General features: G+C 50.5%; 3 protein-coding genes across 3 annotated transcripts; 1 reads left to right on the top strand and 2 right to left on the bottom strand.

Moving 5' to 3' along the window:
- Positions 1-5,100: 5,100 nt before the first annotated feature.
- On the top strand, positions 5,101-5,349 carry NEUTE1DRAFT_143563 (uncharacterized protein; the record flags this gene model as incomplete). The annotated part of the gene is made up of 2 exons (XM_009859089.1): positions 5,101-5,168; positions 5,244-5,349. The coding sequence occupies 2 exons, from the start codon at positions 5,101-5,103 to the stop codon at positions 5,347-5,349; spliced, it is 174 nt and encodes a 57-aa protein (XP_009857391.1).
- Positions 5,350-8,642: 3,293 nt separating this feature from the next.
- NEUTE1DRAFT_55287 (uncharacterized protein) lies at positions 8,643-9,358 on the bottom strand (the record flags this gene model as incomplete). The annotated part of the gene is made up of 3 exons (XM_009859090.1): positions 8,643-8,739; positions 8,974-9,161; positions 9,245-9,358. Coding segments are annotated over 3 exons (399 nt in total), but the record flags the coding sequence as incomplete, so codon positions are not given.
- A 4,914-nt stretch (positions 9,359-14,272) lies between these two features.
- Positions 14,273-16,559, bottom strand: NEUTE1DRAFT_151034 (uncharacterized protein; the record flags this gene model as incomplete). Its single annotated transcript, XM_009859091.1, has 3 exons — positions 14,273-15,950; positions 16,223-16,283; positions 16,428-16,559. 3 exons carry the CDS (start codon positions 16,557-16,559, stop codon positions 14,356-14,358), a joined length of 1,788 nt encoding a protein of 595 aa, XP_009857393.1.
- Between the last annotated feature and the right edge of the window lie 2,017 nt (positions 16,560-18,576).

Below are 18,576 nucleotides of genomic sequence, written 5' to 3' on the forward strand. Positions count from 1 at the left end.
TTTTTTTTTTGCCCCCCCCCCCCCCCCCCCCCCCTTCTATTTGGTTCCTTTCTACGGCCTCCAACGTAACGGTTACTGGTTAAATCTGGGGAAGCGACGGTCTTCCATCGCGGATGATAATGCTCGAGGTTGACTGACGTTCTGACTGTGGGTACCCCTGAGGGTTCTTGCGATTGAGACAGTGGGCGCCGTCTTGCCTATTCTCGAGCCCGTGTCAGTGATAGCCAAGCCTTTAGACTAATCTCCAGTTCTTTCCCCAGGCCGGGTTGGGTCTATCACGTCATTGCTTATCGCCTTTCCTACCTAGAGATACCCAACACAACTTAATCTCAGATAACAAGTGACAGACGTAGAAAAGCTCAGACTGCATCCAAAAGAGGAAAGTGCCTGTCTCAAAAACAGGCCATCTACCCCCAAAACATACGATTTCTTCAAAGTTTTGCTGCCCCTCAGGGCTAAAAGTGCTGTGAGTCCCCGAAAAGAGCAATTTGTATGTGACTAGTGCGCTGTGGCGCTCAAGGAGACGCCTCAAGCGCTCTGGCTGATGTGCGACTGATCTCGAAGACTTCCCTTTTCATCCAGTGGCTGGCTGTTCTCGATTTGAGATACATGTGGCGTAGGGGAAGAAAAGTGCGTTCATGTAGGATTCGGAGCCAACATTTTTTTTCGTTGGCAATAGAGACTGCTGATAGGTGGGAAGTGATATCTCAAAGTGCAGAATCAGTCGCAGGGAAAGTGATCTAAGTTGATGGAAGTTGCTGGAGATGATTGTGATGACGATGTGCGCAGCATTTGCACGGGTTCACTACCCCAACATACATGTACAGACCCCGTGGACTGCCCCTACCTTAACTCTACCTACCTCTACCTACTGCCACATGACACCACGCCGCAATCGCTTTCACTGCTTACCCTGCGTTGGTGAAGAGACAGCAAGACAGAGAGAGGTACGTCACTGAGACATTTCACCGTTGCATACATGTAATGTTCCACACATATGTGCGAGACGTACGCTCCGGCCAGGGGTTCACTCCCACGTTCTTTAAAACCGTGCAATGCCCAGAAAGGAAGGAGAGACGAAAGAAGAAAGTAAAGAACCGAAACGGCCGGGCCGAGAAGGGAAATGGATTTCTTCCTGTCCCAGTCAACTGTCGAAACTTTGCTTCATTTCATCAATATCCTCTCCTTCACTTGTTTACCTACCCTCGCTAATCAACAGGGAGGCTTCGGATAAGATGTAAAAATCATCGTCATAGTTGCTTGCGGTGTGATTCCTCACCAATGGTGCACGCATCCGCACCTACTGTTCACATCCGTCAATATACCGCTCTCCAGGACTGCTTAATGAATGCGCAGAACTTTGATGCACAACTCACCGTCTTTGTGAATATTCTCACAAATTTCTGCGTTCACTAGAGGTACCCAGGTAGGTACTTCTTTCTCTGTGTCCTCAAGGCCGACAGTACCAGACTGCTACGCAAACCTCTGGCGACCGCAAGTTTTCACCACCAACGATCGTGATATTCGTGATATCTCCAGCAAATGGCTCCCACAGCCTCAGTGCCAGCCTCACCATTGTTCTGGAGGTGCGTCTACCAACCGCGTCTGGTTACTATTTTTGGTACGCGTTTATGTAGAAGGTAGCGCAGTTCGTGATGCCGCGCATCTCCCATCCTCCCGTGCCCGTCACCACCAACTTCAGCCCCGTTCGAAGTTTCGAAGAAATCGAACACATTGAGACAATCCCGCATCACTAGTCTCCCCTTTTTGGTCCTTCTCAGTGGTCATCCGTCTGACTGCCGTTTCGATGCCCAATAGCAATCATCATTCTCAAAAGAGAAGCGCAACATCTATTCGCTATCTTCTGAAGCCCTCAAGCTTTTACAAGCCCTTCTCAAGCCCTTCTTACACAGGGGCCGTGAAAAAGGCCTGCCAGGCCACGAGAACCATGCCCCGGCACAGACTAGCAACGGCGTGGACGTGTGTGTGGTTACACCACGGTTGTACACCCACCAGACGGGGCATTTCAGCCACATATTCGGACGTACCTGATGAGGTCCAACAACAATTGAATCTCAAATCATCAGGGGCCTTTTGCGGCAATCTATCGCTTGCGGTTACGATGGAGGGGATGTCAGTCATGCATTTGCATTCCCCCAACCAAGATGCCTGAGGTGGTTTCAATCCATTTCCTGGAGACTCGTCACACCTCCACACCACCCACATCTTCTGTTTCTGTCAGTCAGGTAATGCGTATCAGCTAGAGGTAGTCAATGTCGTACAAACGTCCAATGCCGAAAAGTCATCTTCATGTTCTTGCCCTTGCAGGTGGGAGGCATGTCGTGGCAGGCAGAGTTGCTCACCACACTTGACTCCAGCCAGTCTAGAACCTGGCTACAACGGAACTTTACCTGCCCCTGCCTGTACGCAAACCTCCAGACAAAGGCACGAAGCATGCACACGTAGCGATGAACGCCTCAGCACACAGATAAGCGATGCCCACCAATCTCGATTGAGATCGCGCCAATGAGCACTAATCTATTTTCAGTTGCAGCCCTTCCAGAAAATCGGACGATTTTGCCATTCTCGGGGGTGGGGTTGGTTCATGTTGCGGGTTTTGCAGTGGATGTGTAGGAGGGCTACACTGAATGAGGGGGCTGATGGGTATCGTGGGAATGAGGTGAGGTCTACCTACTAGTGATTGAGGATTGAAGATGTGGACAAGGAGGCGATGACCTCGAGGACTGGAATTGACGGTGCTTCGGTAGTCTACCATCTACCGACGGTGTCCAAACCTTGTGGGTAAAGGTCGTTGAAGTAGTAAGGATTCAAGCTTTTCCTCTGGTCTTGTGAAAAGCTGCATCTTCAGGTGCGCGCTGGCGGATGTAGCCTTGCAATTAAAGCGAGGTTGATGGAAGGAGGAACACGGTTCGCGCCATGTCGCGGAACTCCTTGTGCTGTTTGATGGCAGTCTGGGCAAACCCGAAGAAGGAGTGTTGATGAGAGTGGCAGCTTCAATGGCAGCATGTACTACCTCTAGAGGCGCCAGTCCCTACTTCTCCTAGCACAGCCTGGGCACGGAGCGTAATGTAGGTAGGCAAGTCCGAAGGCTTTGGGGGTGACTGCCCCTGGAGAAATTGACCTCTAGCCCTAGGACTGGACGTGCCCTCAAGACGGGCAGTGGTGACCTCCATTCCCAAGCAACACCACACCGCATACATGCTCCGCCTAATGTAGCCGTGCAATAAGCGCGCAAGCGCTGTACCAGGGCAATATCCGGTGCTCACTTCTTAATGAAACGTCCTGTGGGTGACAGTGAGGATCAGTACCAGCTTTTGCTCTGTTTTGGGCGATGATTGACACCAGGGGCGTTCATAAAGTAGCCTCGAGATAGCGAACAGCTGGGGTTAGCGGGTTGCACTGATGCCGGCTGATCCTTTCAAGTGGAAGTTCTCACCTCCTTTTCAGACATACAAGACCGTGCCGAGAACGCAACGTCTCGGTACCGGGCCGTATTGGATCTGCTTTCTTTCCCCGTACCAACCGCACGTCAGCAACGTCCCGTTACCTATTCAGGTACCGTTCATGTTCTTGACATTTTCTTCTTCTCATGAAGGTAACAAATTCCTTCGATCAAGTGGCTTATATTTTTCTTCCCTCAACATGTCACTATCTTTCTTCTTCCTCTTCTTTTCCTTCCATCTTCAACGGCCCGAGACAGAAAGGAATAGAAGAACCCGGAAAGGCGCCCCTTACGCGCGTCCACCCATCTTCCACATCTCCACTAGAGGTACATGTGTGACCATCACACGTCTAAATCTCGATTGTGGCTCGCAGCCTGCGAACGAATTCGAACATCACTGGACGCCACGATTTTTACTGGTGAAAAAAAGAAAAGCAAATGTGAGAGCTGAGCGAGTGTGCTACTGTATACATACCTCCTCTCTGCCAAGGCCTGCCACTAATGCCTGTCAAAAAAGGGGGTCGAGAAATCCAAGAGGGGGGTGCAGAACTCGGAACACCAGGAAAAGCGCGAGATTCGTCGTTATCACCGTGGCTTGACCACCAACACTTGCAAAACGGTGCGTTGAACATGTCCCATCCTCACTCATCTATCGCCTCAACACTGTGACGCAAGCGCCAAGTCGCAGCCTTGTCGATTACCTGGCGACAATACGCACCGTTCTGCTCGAAGTACGGGAATTGACGTTTATCCCTTTTCGTCTTCACGTGCCGCCAGCCACGCCCACAAGACATGCTTACACCACCGTTGAGGAATGGTGCGAAACCCCTCTTGTGGTTTCGTTACCGTATGTGGTTCCATAAAGTGTCTAGAACAGGAAATATTATCTTCGTTAGCCCGGTAGATGTCATGGCACGCCGAGAATCCTTCGCTATTTCCGTCTCAGCCGAAGTGCCAGCCAGCAGTTCTGAAGAGTGGATAATTGACATGGAGATTACGGATCTCGATGCATTTCCCATCTTTTGGCCAATTTTCAGTCTGGTTGGAGATGCTTCCTTGCTTCCGTCTCTGGCACCAAAAGAACGGAATGGCCTGTTGGCCACCAAGATATTGAACCATTGAACGTTGAAGCCCCCGTAATTTGAAGGCGATGGGACGTCATTCGGTGAAAAACAATAATCGTTTGTTCTGGAATTTGAAGTTTTCCAAAGGTCTGGTCCTTCCATCTCTTTTCTTTTGCCGATCTGCCGACCTCTGACTTCAGTTCTCCCCACGGAGATCCCGCCTTTGAAAAGGCGATATTTCTCTCGTCACCGTACATCAGTCAAGTTTCAGGTTCTATACAATATCGACAGTATCTCTTGAACCTTCGTATGGGTCAGTGTGATACATGCCATCGTCCTGCATTCTCTGACTTCATGTCATCTCAAGAGCCACGTACGTTGATTGGCATCGAGATGACAGGCCTCCCGCCGTCAGTATCAGGCTCTCCACCATAATTCCATGTACCTAGGTGTAAAGACCATCACCAGCTGTACACTAAAGCTTCAACAAGAAATGCAGTAATAACAATGACGATGGCAACAATACCTAGGTATTTCGGAAAATCTGGACCGCACTTCCAGCCACTGGCAAACATGTCTCGACACGAAGCATGGCAACCCTACCGCCGATCTCATGTGATCACCAAAACCGTTGACGAGAGGTTCGCATTTTTTTTGCGTTTTGCCGTGTTCCAGCACCCGTTTCAGGTTCTACGTAACATGGAATGTCATTGCAGAGCCTGGCGTGGCAAGTTTTGCCCGCGTCTCGTTGGCCACGGCAATGTCGTCCAACAAGCGCACTTTGCCGCCAACCTATCCGCCTTCACGCCGCTTGCGCCGTAGAATTACAACCCTTACGCACAACTGGTACCCTATTTCCTATATCCGTCTCCTTGCAGTTCGTATTGTAATGGGGAGATGCAAGCCACTGAAGCCTCTGACCCCTGATTCCTTGCTTGGTATTAACCACTCTAACATGAGTGTACCTCAGATGGGGTTAGAAATGGGGCTTGCTAGCTGCTGACTTCTCTAAGGAATAGGAGTATATGACAGTGTATGGAATGGCTGAGAGATACTCGAACGGACAAAACTGTCAGGAACAAGACAGAAATAGGACCTGGTCGATAACAACGTCCCGAAGTTTGAAGAAATGGTGTGGAGTGGTGTCTGGTGTGTACGACGCGGTGCTGACATGTTTTCCTTTCGTTCACAGGTACGGGCCACCATTGTGTACTGTCTCTGCGTTGATCTCAACTTAGAGGCATCCTTGTCCCTGTCATTTTTGGATCAACGCAGGATGGCGAGCAACACTGATCACGAAAAACGCCATAACTCCATTGAGGTTCTGTCATGCAAGCCCACTAAGGTCCGAGGTCCCATTGGTGAATCCGTGAAACACAGATTTTGCATCTGCGTCAAGAAGAGGGAAACATTTGATCCGGCACTCTTCCGACAGTTTGGAACCGAGCTTTGTTCAGTTCGCAGGTGGATGAATGAGCACCTTGATGACGGCTTGTTTGACGCGCCATCGTGCTAGCTACCTACGTACCTCTACATTCAGTCCACTGGATATGCTGTTATTGGGCTGGGTCTTTGTGCGCAAAGAAGCGACTGAGATGTAGGGCAGATGCGAGAGCTGGAGTGCACTCTTCCGAGTTGTTGTGAAGTGGTGTGCTATCAACGTTCAAACGTAAACAAGACCACGTGTTCCCGAGGAGTGCAACACAACTGCATCACCAGCAAAGCATGAGACACGATACGTGAAGAATTCGTGGGGCATAGCGCGATGACCAAGAATAGAAACCTGACGTGCATTCTGTCCCTGGTGGACCTGCGTTTAGAGTGTTCCATGCAGCTGAATGTACCTGACTGGCCAAGCAGTGTTCGGCTATCTCGAAACGGCCAAGACTACAGCCATGTGTTTTCAAGAGGGCTAGGATGGTATGACGACGACGAGGAACGAAAATAGTGATGATCATGCTAGTATAAGCCAAGAGGGAGCGTCTCGCATGAGAAGCACTTTTCTCAGACGTCGTATAGGCAGGCGACGACGAGACAGGTTCAATACTTGACGCCATCAAGAACCCTAAAGAACATTCCACAATGGTGCAGTGCACCTGGCGGGAGACCACCGTATTCTCCAAGCCATGTGCGGTGCCTGTGGATGCATGTTGAGAGGATCACATGGCGTCTTCGCCTTCTCCCTTGATGTGAACACCGAACACAAAGTACCACTCAGCCTTGCAGGTCAAGTTTCGAGGCCTGCCTCCCATTGGCTGGCAGGAGAGGAAAATGGGACAAAGGGGAGCTCGCGTGGCAGAAATAAGCCAATCGCCATGTGTATCTGACGCTGATTCACGCATGCAGATTGGTTTCCAAACTGTCGGGTCGGCCCTTGGGCATTGTGGAGAGTGGAGGGAGAGTGGGTAGATCAGGAAACGAAAGAGAGCAAGGACAAGCGAGAGGGGTGGGGATTTGGAAGGACAAGTCTGGAATGGACAAGTCGTAGCGAGGTGCTATGTTGGTAGTGAGGTTGGACTGAAAGTAGGTAAGCAGTGGTGCCGACACTGCCAAGGCTTAGCAATACTTGCGCCTACTTAACGGCCGTCGATAAGGCGGCCACTAGTGACTATGGTCCTTGACCAGGCGACAGTGCCTGTTTGTTGCGCTTTAGTTTTCTGTTTCCGTTTCTCCCGAGTCACTTGTGCGTGGGGTTTGGACTGTGGCGTGTGCCCTCCCCCAGTCTTCAGCTTTTCTATCTTGTGTCTTCATATTCTTGGCAAGCCATTTGTAGTATATAGAACATTGGGCTCGCTGGTTGATCTGGAATGACTGGTCTTACGTCTTGAGAGGCTCCAGAGGCGTGGGCTTGCCGTCGATAGATTTGTCGTCAATAGTGGAAATCGTGCCATCATACCATGCCCCACAGTGATCTGGATCTTGAAAGATCCAATTGAGACATGCCGAACGCTAGCGCTCCTTGGGCAATGATAAGGACTTGGACGGAGAGGTGTACGTACACTAGTGTAGCGCAAGGCCCGGCAGGGATAGCACAGTCCAGCTGTCAGACTTGCCCTTATTGCCTGTCAGACCTGGGGACAAGTCAAGGGATCCCGGTGACGTATGTTTGAAGCAAGAACCGAACTGTGAAAGAGACGGTGGAAATTTGTTGGGGCGTGGGATATCAGTCTCGACTGGACTTCAAGGCCTGCGACACAACCGGAAATAGGTAGAGGTACCCAAAGCCCGATTGATGGTGGAAGAAATTAGGTAGTAGAAAATGAACTGCCCCCAAACGCAGGGCCAGAAACAGAACCGGAAATGGCCAATACATCGAACTTGTTGAGTTACGATCCGACTACACCTCCATAAGATCGTGTATCGCCCATCATCCGCCTAAGAAACTGATCGGAGGTTGTGCCGGGTCCGGTTGTCCGACTGTCATTGGCATGTTCGTCGAGTCCTTATCGAGACTGGCAATTTTCGAAAAGGAAACCGGTGACTGCACCTTCATCCGTACCTTACTTAGCGTCAAGTCTTGCCCTGCTGTCCACCAAACCAAGTGTATCCCGGGACTGGGAACCGTGGTGCCAATGGCAGTGGGCCATGCTCTCTCCAGTCCCTGGGCAGCGCTGAACTGCCAACGAGACCAGTGACAGCCACCCCTTGAGAGCACAAGATGCGGGGGAGGCTGAGCTAAAGCCATCCTCGCCAGTGACTTCACGGCAGAGCTCTTCCGTCCAACACACGAATTTTGGCCCTACACTGTCTGTGATAGCTGTAAGTTATCGCAGTGATGCCGCGAAGGGAGAAGATACCTTGGAGGTATTCAAGAAAGTATACATGTTTTTCTTTTCTTTTCTTGTGCAGGTGACTCGCTATTCCGTCCGAGATTGGTCTGTTTAATGACGGCTTAACGTCAATGTAAACGTGGGGGAAGGCAAAAGGGCCACCCAACGGTGCAACGCAGTGACCGACTACCGCCAGCCAATCATATGTGGACATTTATTGATTCAGTTGACGACGTCGGTTTGTTGCGCGGATAGTAATACACTGTCCTCCAGGTCGAGACGTTGATACTGAAAGCAGGTATCTTGTGTATTTCTGGCTCTTACTCTTCCGATCCCATGTTTCGTTTAGTCTCGTTCCCTCCAGATAGGCAGTTGTGGCTTGGGGACTGACCGGCTTAGCAGTGCATCTTGGGCGTTGGTGGTGGTTCGCGGCCAATACGGCCTCCGGATGGTGTAGCACTGCGTCTTCGCTAGCTAGACGTGCTTTTTGCCCTGAAGCCAGCACATATGTACCAAGAAGATCGGCTGATGGAGATCTCGGGTAGATCCCAAATCTCCAATCTGACGCGCTGAGACGCTGTCAGTTTGTTGGATTGTGTGTCCCTCACCCGATGACCTCCCCGATGGTCCAGTCTCCGAAGTCAAAACATGTTCGTTCGCCTTCCGAAACACGAACCATTTCCACTGCTTTTGCCTGGCTGGGACGGCTACCCGTGGAGCAGCAGGAGAAGCAGCCTCGCAGGTGGTGAAACACGGCTTATGTCTCGCTGTCTCTGTCGTCCATCCTCTACCGTGAACCGGCGGCTTGGGCCGACAAGAGGAGCGTTCGTGAGGAGGGTAGCGAGTTGTCCCTGTTGCCCACACCTGTAGACATCAGTAGACGTTAGTTGGAGGAACAAGAGGGACAAGTAGTAAGTACTCGGTACTTAGCGGCCTTAAGGACACACCCCTCCCTTGTCTTGACCGTAGCTGTGCACTGGGTACCTTGGCAGATTGCCCAATGACAGTCTGCGGAGTGGACGACGACGACATCCTTGGGTGATGTCGCGCTGAAGGAGACTTCGGTAAGGTAGGTACCTAGCGACTGTCGGTAGCGACGGCGCATGCCATTAGTCTCGAGGGTATAACACACATAGGACCGACCTCGTCCACGAATTGGTGTCGGCTCCGCGTTGTCGAGTCGACTCGAGGTAGGTTGACAGTGGACGGCTGCCTCGTTACTAAGCGGAATAGCAGGGAGGGGCCCAAGTTCCCGGGCGCCCACTGTCGCATTTGACCCACTTACCTTTTAGTGTACCACTAGTGTCCGTAGGTGTTCATGTCGGTGTTCTAGCGCTTTTTGCCCTGTTATGCCCTGTAATATTGTTAGTGCATTGCCCATCCCTTCCTTTCGACCTTTGTCGTCAACTTCAACTTTGCTTCTTCTTCCACAACATCGATAATGTGACACATTACCCTTGCCACGCGCTGGGTTGGGCATCTGTTCGGCCAGTAGCTGTCAGACAGACATGCTCAAAAAAAAACTGACTGATGCCGCTGCCCTGTCCGCTAACAGATTGAAGCCGGTGAAGGACCCGGTGCTTTGGAGATGGAAGGCCACTCACTCAGGTCGTCAACATCCCCGCCATACTCACTGCCAGCAAAACCGCGACGGCGACAGTCCTCGGCCGGTCCGCCGTCCCGCGCTCAGCAAGGTCAGCTGTCCATTCCCGAGGCCCCGGTTCCCGTCTTCACCAGACGACACGTAAGACATCACCAAGTCAATACCACCGGCACGCCATCGTTGAACCATTGACCGTCTTGTCTCAGCCCAACTCCGAGTCCGGGAAAGATTGTCTGTCTCGGTCAGCGCGGTTCCTCCCATTCTGCAATCCCATTCTCCATGAACCTCTACACCCCAATTAAGTGCCTGCCCAAGTAATGGTTGAATAGACCCAAGAGTTCTCATGATTTGATCATCCACCCAAGACCAAGTGAACCCTCACTCAACTGCCTTTTGACATCTGTGGGATCCCTATGGCACCGCCTGATGATAGGTTCGTCTCGTTCTTTCCTCGTCTCTTTCATCCTTAGGTTTTCTTCTTATCTTTGGTTGGTGTCAAACATAAACAACCTATCGATATTTCACCATCCATCCGCTGCACAGGTTGCTATGTCATTTGGCCCGTTTGGCTCTAAAGATCCTCGCAATTCGGTTCACTGCAACCATCATCACTACAACTGACATCACAGGATATGGTTTGGGTCGAAATATTTGAGATTCGGCGGGCAATCCTCATAACGCACACCATGGCGCCAAAAGATCAGCCCATGGGAAGTTGCATCGCGTCTCCATTCAGCTCTTTGAGCCCTCCCATACCGAAGGGATATCACGATCCTCCACCCCCCCCCTTCTCAGAAAGAAAAAAAAAAAGGTTATTCCCTGTTCTGTCCTATCCATTACCTCCACCATCGCTAGAGGTACCCTTCACCACACCGAAGCGCAGAAACTAATAGTCCTTTAGCTGCCTTTTACCCATTTCGGGCCACTAGTCCTCCTGCCTGTCATGTCACCTGTCTAATGTAACTACCTATATGTAGCTGTAGGTGATAGTAAGTTACCATTCACTAAGTGGGTTCTATTAGGCAGGGAGGTCAGCCCGCCAACAGTTTCCTTTCAATCAACGAAACCAGCCAATGAAAGGAAAGCAAAGGCGCAAAAAGGCAAAGAAGAACAAGGGAGCTCTCGCCTCTATGTAACTCTCGTCAAACGAGGGATGTGCGCTAAACGCTCATTGCTCCGACCAGGTTTTTGGAAACTGGTTCATTGCCATCACATCCAATACATCTGGTGCTTATCGATCTAATCGGGGTCTCCCGCTTGATCGAAATTGTGGGCGTGTCATGTCAATTGATGAAACCAGGTATTTGGGTCCTACACTAGAAGACTTCTGTACACTACAGTAATGCTCTCCACTTCTGTTCCTTTCTCCCCGTCCTGTAAACAACAGCGAAGAGGGAGATAATTGAAATAGGTTGTTTCAACGTAAGCGTTGTTCATCCCATCTTCGCTAAGATAGGTAGGTATTAACACACACCCGGGGTTCAATATCATGGCGTAAACTGGTTTCCCACGAAAATGTACCTCTAGCGTCAAGTACAACTAGAGAGCCGGCCTTCTACACACTGATACTCCAGAACACTCCAACCAATCCGGTTGCTAATGCCCGTTCGTTCTGCTAGGTCTTCTGTAGCGGGCCGGCATGTACATCATCTGTCACTACCTAGAGGTAGGTATTTATCTCAGACTGAGGGGAAGTCAGCGCAGAGCATCACAGTCACTACACGTACCTGTCAAACGATTTAGCCAAGTGTACCTACCTATTCTTGATGAAGACACCTAGCCAGTGCTCTCATAATGCTCAGATCCTAGTCAACTTGGGGTTTGCATTGCTACACGCATCTATTGTCTACCTACCTACCTGAGGGATGTAGGTAAGGAACAAATCGTAAAGATGCTGTTTAGAGGTAGGTAAAGGCCGAAAAACCTGACCGCAAAACGAAAACCGAACAAAAGCCTACCTACCTACCTAGGTATGCATACGGGTGGAAGCCGGTGCACTAGCATCATGCATGCATCGTTCCCGTCCGTCAACCATCGTCAGTCCATGATCGCGCTTTTCTTGTCTGTAAAACCCTTCTTCTTCGTGTAGGCTGATTGAGTCTGACGGATGACTAAGTGATGGTGGCGTCAAGGTGGGGTGTAACATCAATACCTCTAGCGTAAGGGTCCTTCGGTGATCCTTGATAACCTGAAAAAGGTGAAAACGAAGCCGGTGAAGGCAGTGATATCCACTAGAGGTACCTACGCAAAAGAAGAAGCAAAGCGTGAATTTTCAAATTCCGCATTTGGAACTCTATGGCAAGCGACATTTTGTTACCACTTTACCCTTGGACTACGAGCCTGCTTCTTCACCACCTCGACGCTACGAACATTGCGTACATGCCGTCTAGATTATGCATGGTAAGGGACAACTGGTGATCTGTCAAGCTCTGATTCGCATCCTCCTTCCCAGGCATCACGTCTCTACCCGAAATGGCGGACAAGAAGTGATAACCCACGTCGGCACCCTTCAACCCAGCAAAAAGACTCAATCATAACCAGCCAGCCTTGGGGAATTCGGGTTCTCTGCTGATCATGCCATATCTGATACGCTATCGAAAGGGCGATCAAAATCAAGTTGTGATATCTCCTTTAGCGTAGACGTATCACTGAAGCATATCGTCGGCAATAAGTACGTCTCCGAAAGAGACGTCGGTGGGGTGAACTTCTGCGGAGTAAATCGTAGTATCTGTAGTCAGCTAGACATTGTTGTTGATGAGAGGAGCCTGAAGTTATTACCAAGGATGCCCAGCCAAGAACACGCCCATCGTCGATACCAAGTATTGCCGGATATGGCGCCTTACTCAGCTCAATACCTAGGCAGCGGAAACACAAGTCCAATAATGATGAAGGGGAGGTGTCAGTCTCCCTCTAGCTGGTTATCAACATCCACGGTACAAGTCCTGCACGATAGTTTTCATTGCACTGCCCTTGGGGGAGACCAGGTGGTCTTAATGGACAAGCATAGGGCAATGTGTCTAACTTCCATCTTCGTCTTGGCACTTGCCACAACCAAGACTTTAAGCTTGATCTCAAAGACTCACAGGGTCGAGGTTGCGCAAGGCTATCAGTCATGTCCCCAACCCACAGCCTTATCCGAAAACACGGCTGCTCGAAATACACACTGAGTGACTGATGGCGGAGAAACCCTTCCACGAGTGCAACAACAACGACTGGAGCATTGTGCATGTGATAGCTCGTGAATCATCCTGAAACACATCGATCTTCGTATTTGCCTCCATCATAGAACTGTGACAGACGGAGATATTATACCCGAGTGCTCATGGCTTGTCTGACCGACCCATTCGTTGCGGCTCAACAAGGCCAGTACGGGCGGTCTGGATGACCGGGTTGCGCCCGTAGCTCGTGAATGATACCGCACACTACCGTGGGACCCTCCATACACCCTGGAAGCCAGCGCAGCTGCCGATATGCCGCTCTCTGCTCACGTCCATGCCGTATCACCAGCTTCTTCTCCTTCCCGGCCGTTACAATGGAACGGTCTCTCATTGTCAGGGCATACTTCCAAGTGCCAAAGACACCGCGTCATGAACGTAACCTACCTCTACGTCCCGAACGGCGCCAACAACGCCATGGACAACGTAGTCCATTACTCCCACTTTTCAGAGAAACTCTCCGGTCTTCTCGCGCTCGGTTCACCTCCAGACCCATGTCGGTACCACAGCATTTTTTTCTGTCACCTGTCACAGAAGATCCACGGGATGCAAAGAAGAATTGAAAATGCATGGTACATTGATGCTGTCGACTCCGCGGGATTGACAGGAGCCACACTGGGACGCTTGGGCGGGAAGGAGCATGTGGTGTGTGACAGAGTATGCTGGGGGGGATTTCGTTGTGTGGTCGGTATTGACTGGTGCCGAGGAGTTCCATATCTTTGAGCCGGTGCCACGGAAGGGTTCTTTGGCTCATCCGGAGTTCTAACAACTCTGTAGCTAGGCGCGGTAGCGCTATCGGCAAGAAAATATGGCTTGGTATCGATAACTCAATGGATCACAGCCACCCGAGACTCGACGGTAAGAGACGGAGAAGGTCAGTCTCACAAGTCTGCAAGATGCCGGGCGGAAATGACATGTCATCACCCAGAATCATGAAAGAAGGGGTTATGGTAGGTATTGTTCCAAATGTATCGTATCCGAGATCCTCCAGCGGATTGATCTTCCCTGTGTGACAAGCGTGTCTTCAAATGCAGCAGCGCCAGCATCCCACGGCCGGCAGAAAAACCGAGCGTCTACCTACGCGACTTTACGTACGCATACGTGAAAAAGCGATCCTGTCAGTTGCGCCCGCTAAGTTAGGTAGTCAAGGAATGGTTGTTTTGGAAAGTTTTGCTCGCAGCGGTGACAATCACGCTGAAGAGAAGAGGGAAGACGAGTGCGGGTGTCTTCTCTGTCATCATCAGAACCTGCGTTTCTTTTTGGCCGGCCCCGTGGCTTTCCTCTCCAGCTCCTTCTGCAGCTCGGTTCGCTTCCGATCTGCTCGCTCCTCTGACGTTTCCCGTGGCTTGGGGGCCGCGCTAGGGCTCTTACTTCTACCCCGACTAATGATCCTGCTGTCTTCTGGAGACGGCGCTTTTCCAATCATTCCCAGCTTGTGTCTCTTCGGCTGAGAAGCAGGGGGCGAAGATGGCGATCGTTTGTGTTCAGGTTGAGGCTCTTGCTCAGACTCTTTCTGCTTTGCTTTACCACCCATACCCCCTATACGACCAAGTCCTCCTTTTCTAGGCGCAGGCTTGGACGAGGAAGGAGGAGGGGACGACGCGTCTTCCTCTGCTTCTGAAGCTGTTTCTGAGGTCAGACCATCGTCTTCCTCGGGTATTGCTGACGACGGTGAGCGGCTGGGCGATCGCTTCCGGCCGCCAAGGGTGCCCAGTCTGTGAGCCGGCGTGCTCTCCGGCGAGGCCTTCGTAAGAAGAGGACGTGGGCTCTGGGTCATCTGCATATCTTCGTCCTCGCCGTCCGATGTGGTATCATCATCGTCAATGACTGTCTGACGAGTGGCGGTACCACGTCTCTTGCTCGCTGATTTGAAGCCAGGCGGCGTGGCTTGCACTTGGAAGTCATCATTATTCTCTTCCTTCGCTGGTGATTCTGGCAGTGGTGGCGTCTGTATTTCCCTCTTTGACCTTTCAGCGAGGACAAGCTTTCTCCCTCTGCCGAGTTCAGTCCACCAGGTGTCTAGTATGGCTGATGCTTCAAACTCCATTTCAGGGTTGTGCTTGAGTCCGGTTTCGCGGAAGACGGTGTCAAGGAGCGTAGGGACGTCCGTTGATCTAGTGGTTCCTTGTACTCCATCGTTTCTGAAGTCTGCTTCGACAAAGGTCGCGAGGCCCTTGATCTTGCCTTCTGCTTCCTTCCTGCCAACTTTGCGCTTGCCTGGCAGTTTGTTGAAGATGTGCTCGAGCCCTATACCGTTGGCCTCCAGCTTGTCTACAAGTCTGTTGATAACGGCGTCCTTGTCGCGAATGGTGGCGATGAGATGGTTGATCTCTTGTGCTCGAGCTTCGTGCGATTGGATCAGTGGCAACACAAGTTCCGTCGCAAGCGTAGAGGCAGAGCACTTTTTTAAATACAGTGGCCACTTCAAAGGCTTGAAGGGCTCGGGTAGAATGCAGGTAATTTGAACCTCAATCGAATCGTCTTTGCCTTTGCCGAGAGTCAGAGACGTGTTGCTATGCCCTGGATCGTCAATGTCGAAGGCAGTTCGAATCCAATCCAATAACCTCTGCAAGTTCTCATTGCCGTCTGTTGGGTCGATACTGGTGTCCTCAGCTGATGCTCTTCCCATAATGGGTCTTCTGTCCATGTTCTCCACCCAGACGTTGGCAAGGTCGGTCAGGTGTACCTTGTATGACTGGGCCGTGAAGTTGGTGGCAACCAAAAGATTGGGTATACCTGGGGCCGTGACCGGAAGCGGCCTCCATGGCGGAGACTTTGACATATTGGACAGCTGGCCAAAGATCGGGTTCGAAATGCGGGCAGAGATGGTCAAAGCTGTTCAAAGTGTTCGGGTGCTGGGCGAAGCGTGAGTTAGACGGGAACGGGAGAACATCGGATAGCAAAGATATGCCAAGGTCAGAGGAATAGAAGCGTTGGATGGCTTGATAAGGCTGCGAAGGTTATGCTAAGACAGCTTGCCTGATGCTGTGGAACGAGAAGCGGCTGTACCAGTTCTTGGCTGTAACACGGCAATAAGCTCGAGAGCGGGTTGAGCCTCTTAGCGTAAAGGCGGCGAGATACGCGGTGGCTTCGGTCCCTTCCGATACACTTGACAACAGCTGCGGCGCGTCTTAGGGGAATGTTGTGATGACTAGGCGCAGTGTTGGTCTGTCTGTGGAGGCAGCTTCGTTAGCCAAAGTGAACCCGGCCATGACGAATCCGGCCATGAAGGGGGCCTAGACCATCCGTTAGGGGCCAGCCTTTTGATCTGGAGTTTTTCTCGTACGCTGTGTGACATTGCCACAGTCATACCATCCATGTGGGAGCTCCTTGCTTGTCCTTGGGGCTCCGAAGAGCCTCTTGTATAGGAAATGAGGCGAGCGAAGTATTGCAGAGTGTCAATGGTACCACTTGGTGTGCGGAGAAGGCTGTTTGAGCTGGCATGTTTTAATCGGAGGCCGCCAGTACCCAGGGACAAAAGATGCCTGGTAGATTGAATGGGAGCTCACCTCTGGGGAAGATTGGGCCGGACTCGCGAAGAGCCTCAAGTTCGCGGGTGTCGGCTGACCAGACGATGCAGTACCGGAACTTGGGTCGTCTGTGCCACTGTGCACAATGAAAAGCGCAGATGTAGCGAGTTTATGTGCCACACTGTCCTTATTGTCGTGAAAGGGTGAGATTAGTCGTGAGGTCGAGATCTTGAGCCTCTCGTCGCCGTGGTGTTGGTTTGGCCTCCAAGTGGCAGCAATTGAGTACTAGTTTACTAGGTCCAAGCTGCGACTGAAACTGTCGTCACAAAATCTGAAGAACCTCCCGGCCCCAGTGGAGAACTTCGCAACAGCGCCGTCAGCGGAACGAGCGGGAGTCCGGTGTGTTGGAGGCTCCCGCTCCTTCCGCTTTTTGATCCGTTTCGCGATTGTGGTGTGATGGGGGTCAAGAACAGGAAGGACGGAACGTTGAAGGTCCGTGCACAGTGGGTTCTTGCACGCAGGCAGCAGTGTTCTTCACCGTCTTCTCACCGAGGTGTACAAAGCCAACAACAAACCCGCCCATGGACGGCCAACAGCTCTACAGGCGCTTGAACCCTGTGGGCTTCGCCTATAGATGAAAAGTTCGAGAGTCTGCTATTTTAGTTACCATCCATATATCCAATGTTGACATGGACACAGAGTGAAAGTGAGAATCGGTTATCCTGCCACTAACGTTCGCCGCCCTCAATGCCACGCTGAATCTGTTAGGGCGTGTTCCATTCGTCGTTTTTTAGCGTTTTCACCGGGTGAAAAGACCCGGTGAAAATCGTGTTCCCCGAGTGGCATGGACAACTTTGTATCTTTTCACCGGGTTACACCGTCCGTGCACGTCTTTGCAACCCGGTAAAAAGAAAATCTCCGCTTTTTGACATTCTAACTAACTAGTGTAACGGGTCTGCCAGAGTATTGCACAGCGAGCAGTCGTATAAGGTTGAAATGCTATATTTGACAAAGAGAGCAAAAGAGAAGACTGCACCAGAAGGGTGCAGTCTGGAGAAGGTTTTGTGCAGGGCGCCAAGACCGTACGGGCCAGGTAAATATATAGATCCAACCAATTAGAAGGCGCGTATCCTTATTAATACGGCCAATTCCGGCTTGGTAGACTTGGCGAAGCCGAATCTTTAATCCTGGGCTCTAGCCCCATAATATTACCCCCCTGCTCCCCCTTAGGGAGCCCGGTCCACCGCACTAGAAAAAGCTCTACTAAATATACAAAAAATGACCAAAATCCCCTATAACTACTCCTAACTAAACGCCCAACTAAATAGGTATAAGTAATAATACTAGAAAAGAAAGATCTCCCTATTTAAACCCCCAAACAAACATTGTACGACTACTCACCCATTACCCAAATTAGTAGCAATACTACCCTTATAGAGCTACGCTCCGGCTAGGGCACTAAAATTGAATTAGGGATTTAAATTATACCTATCCGGGAGTCCTCTTTTATAGAGCTATAAATCTATACACGCCGGCAAACGGTTAGAAATTATAATTGTTACCTAGTACTTTGTATTACTCTACTTCTTTTACTAATAGGGGCTGCTATTAAATAGACTCGCTACGCCTCTCGCTAGAGGTAGCCTTAATAATTTTGTACCTACGAAATATTATGTCTATTGCCTTCTAACGGTTGCATTCTATAGTAAATACTATAAATATAATTAAATAGTAAAAGGTATTATATAATAATTTCATTATTAATTTAGCTAGTAGACGGTATACTTAATAAACTTTTAAAAGTTCCGCCTTTTGAATGTAGTAGCGCTCCTTCACCCCCAGTATTATTAGGGTTAATTTCCTTATTTTTATTCAGTCCAAGTCTTTTCCCCCTTCGGTATTACTATTATAGCTATTTAAGCCCCTACTAGGTTACAACTGGACTGTATTTATCTTTAAAATCCGAGGGTACTTCTTGAACTAGTACGATC

This window comes from Neurospora tetrasperma (genome assembly GCF_000213175.1).
Source record: "Neurospora tetrasperma FGSC 2508 unplaced genomic scaffold NEUTE1scaffold_81, whole genome shotgun sequence".
Classification (NCBI taxonomy): domain Eukaryota; kingdom Fungi; phylum Ascomycota; class Sordariomycetes; order Sordariales; family Sordariaceae; genus Neurospora; species Neurospora tetrasperma.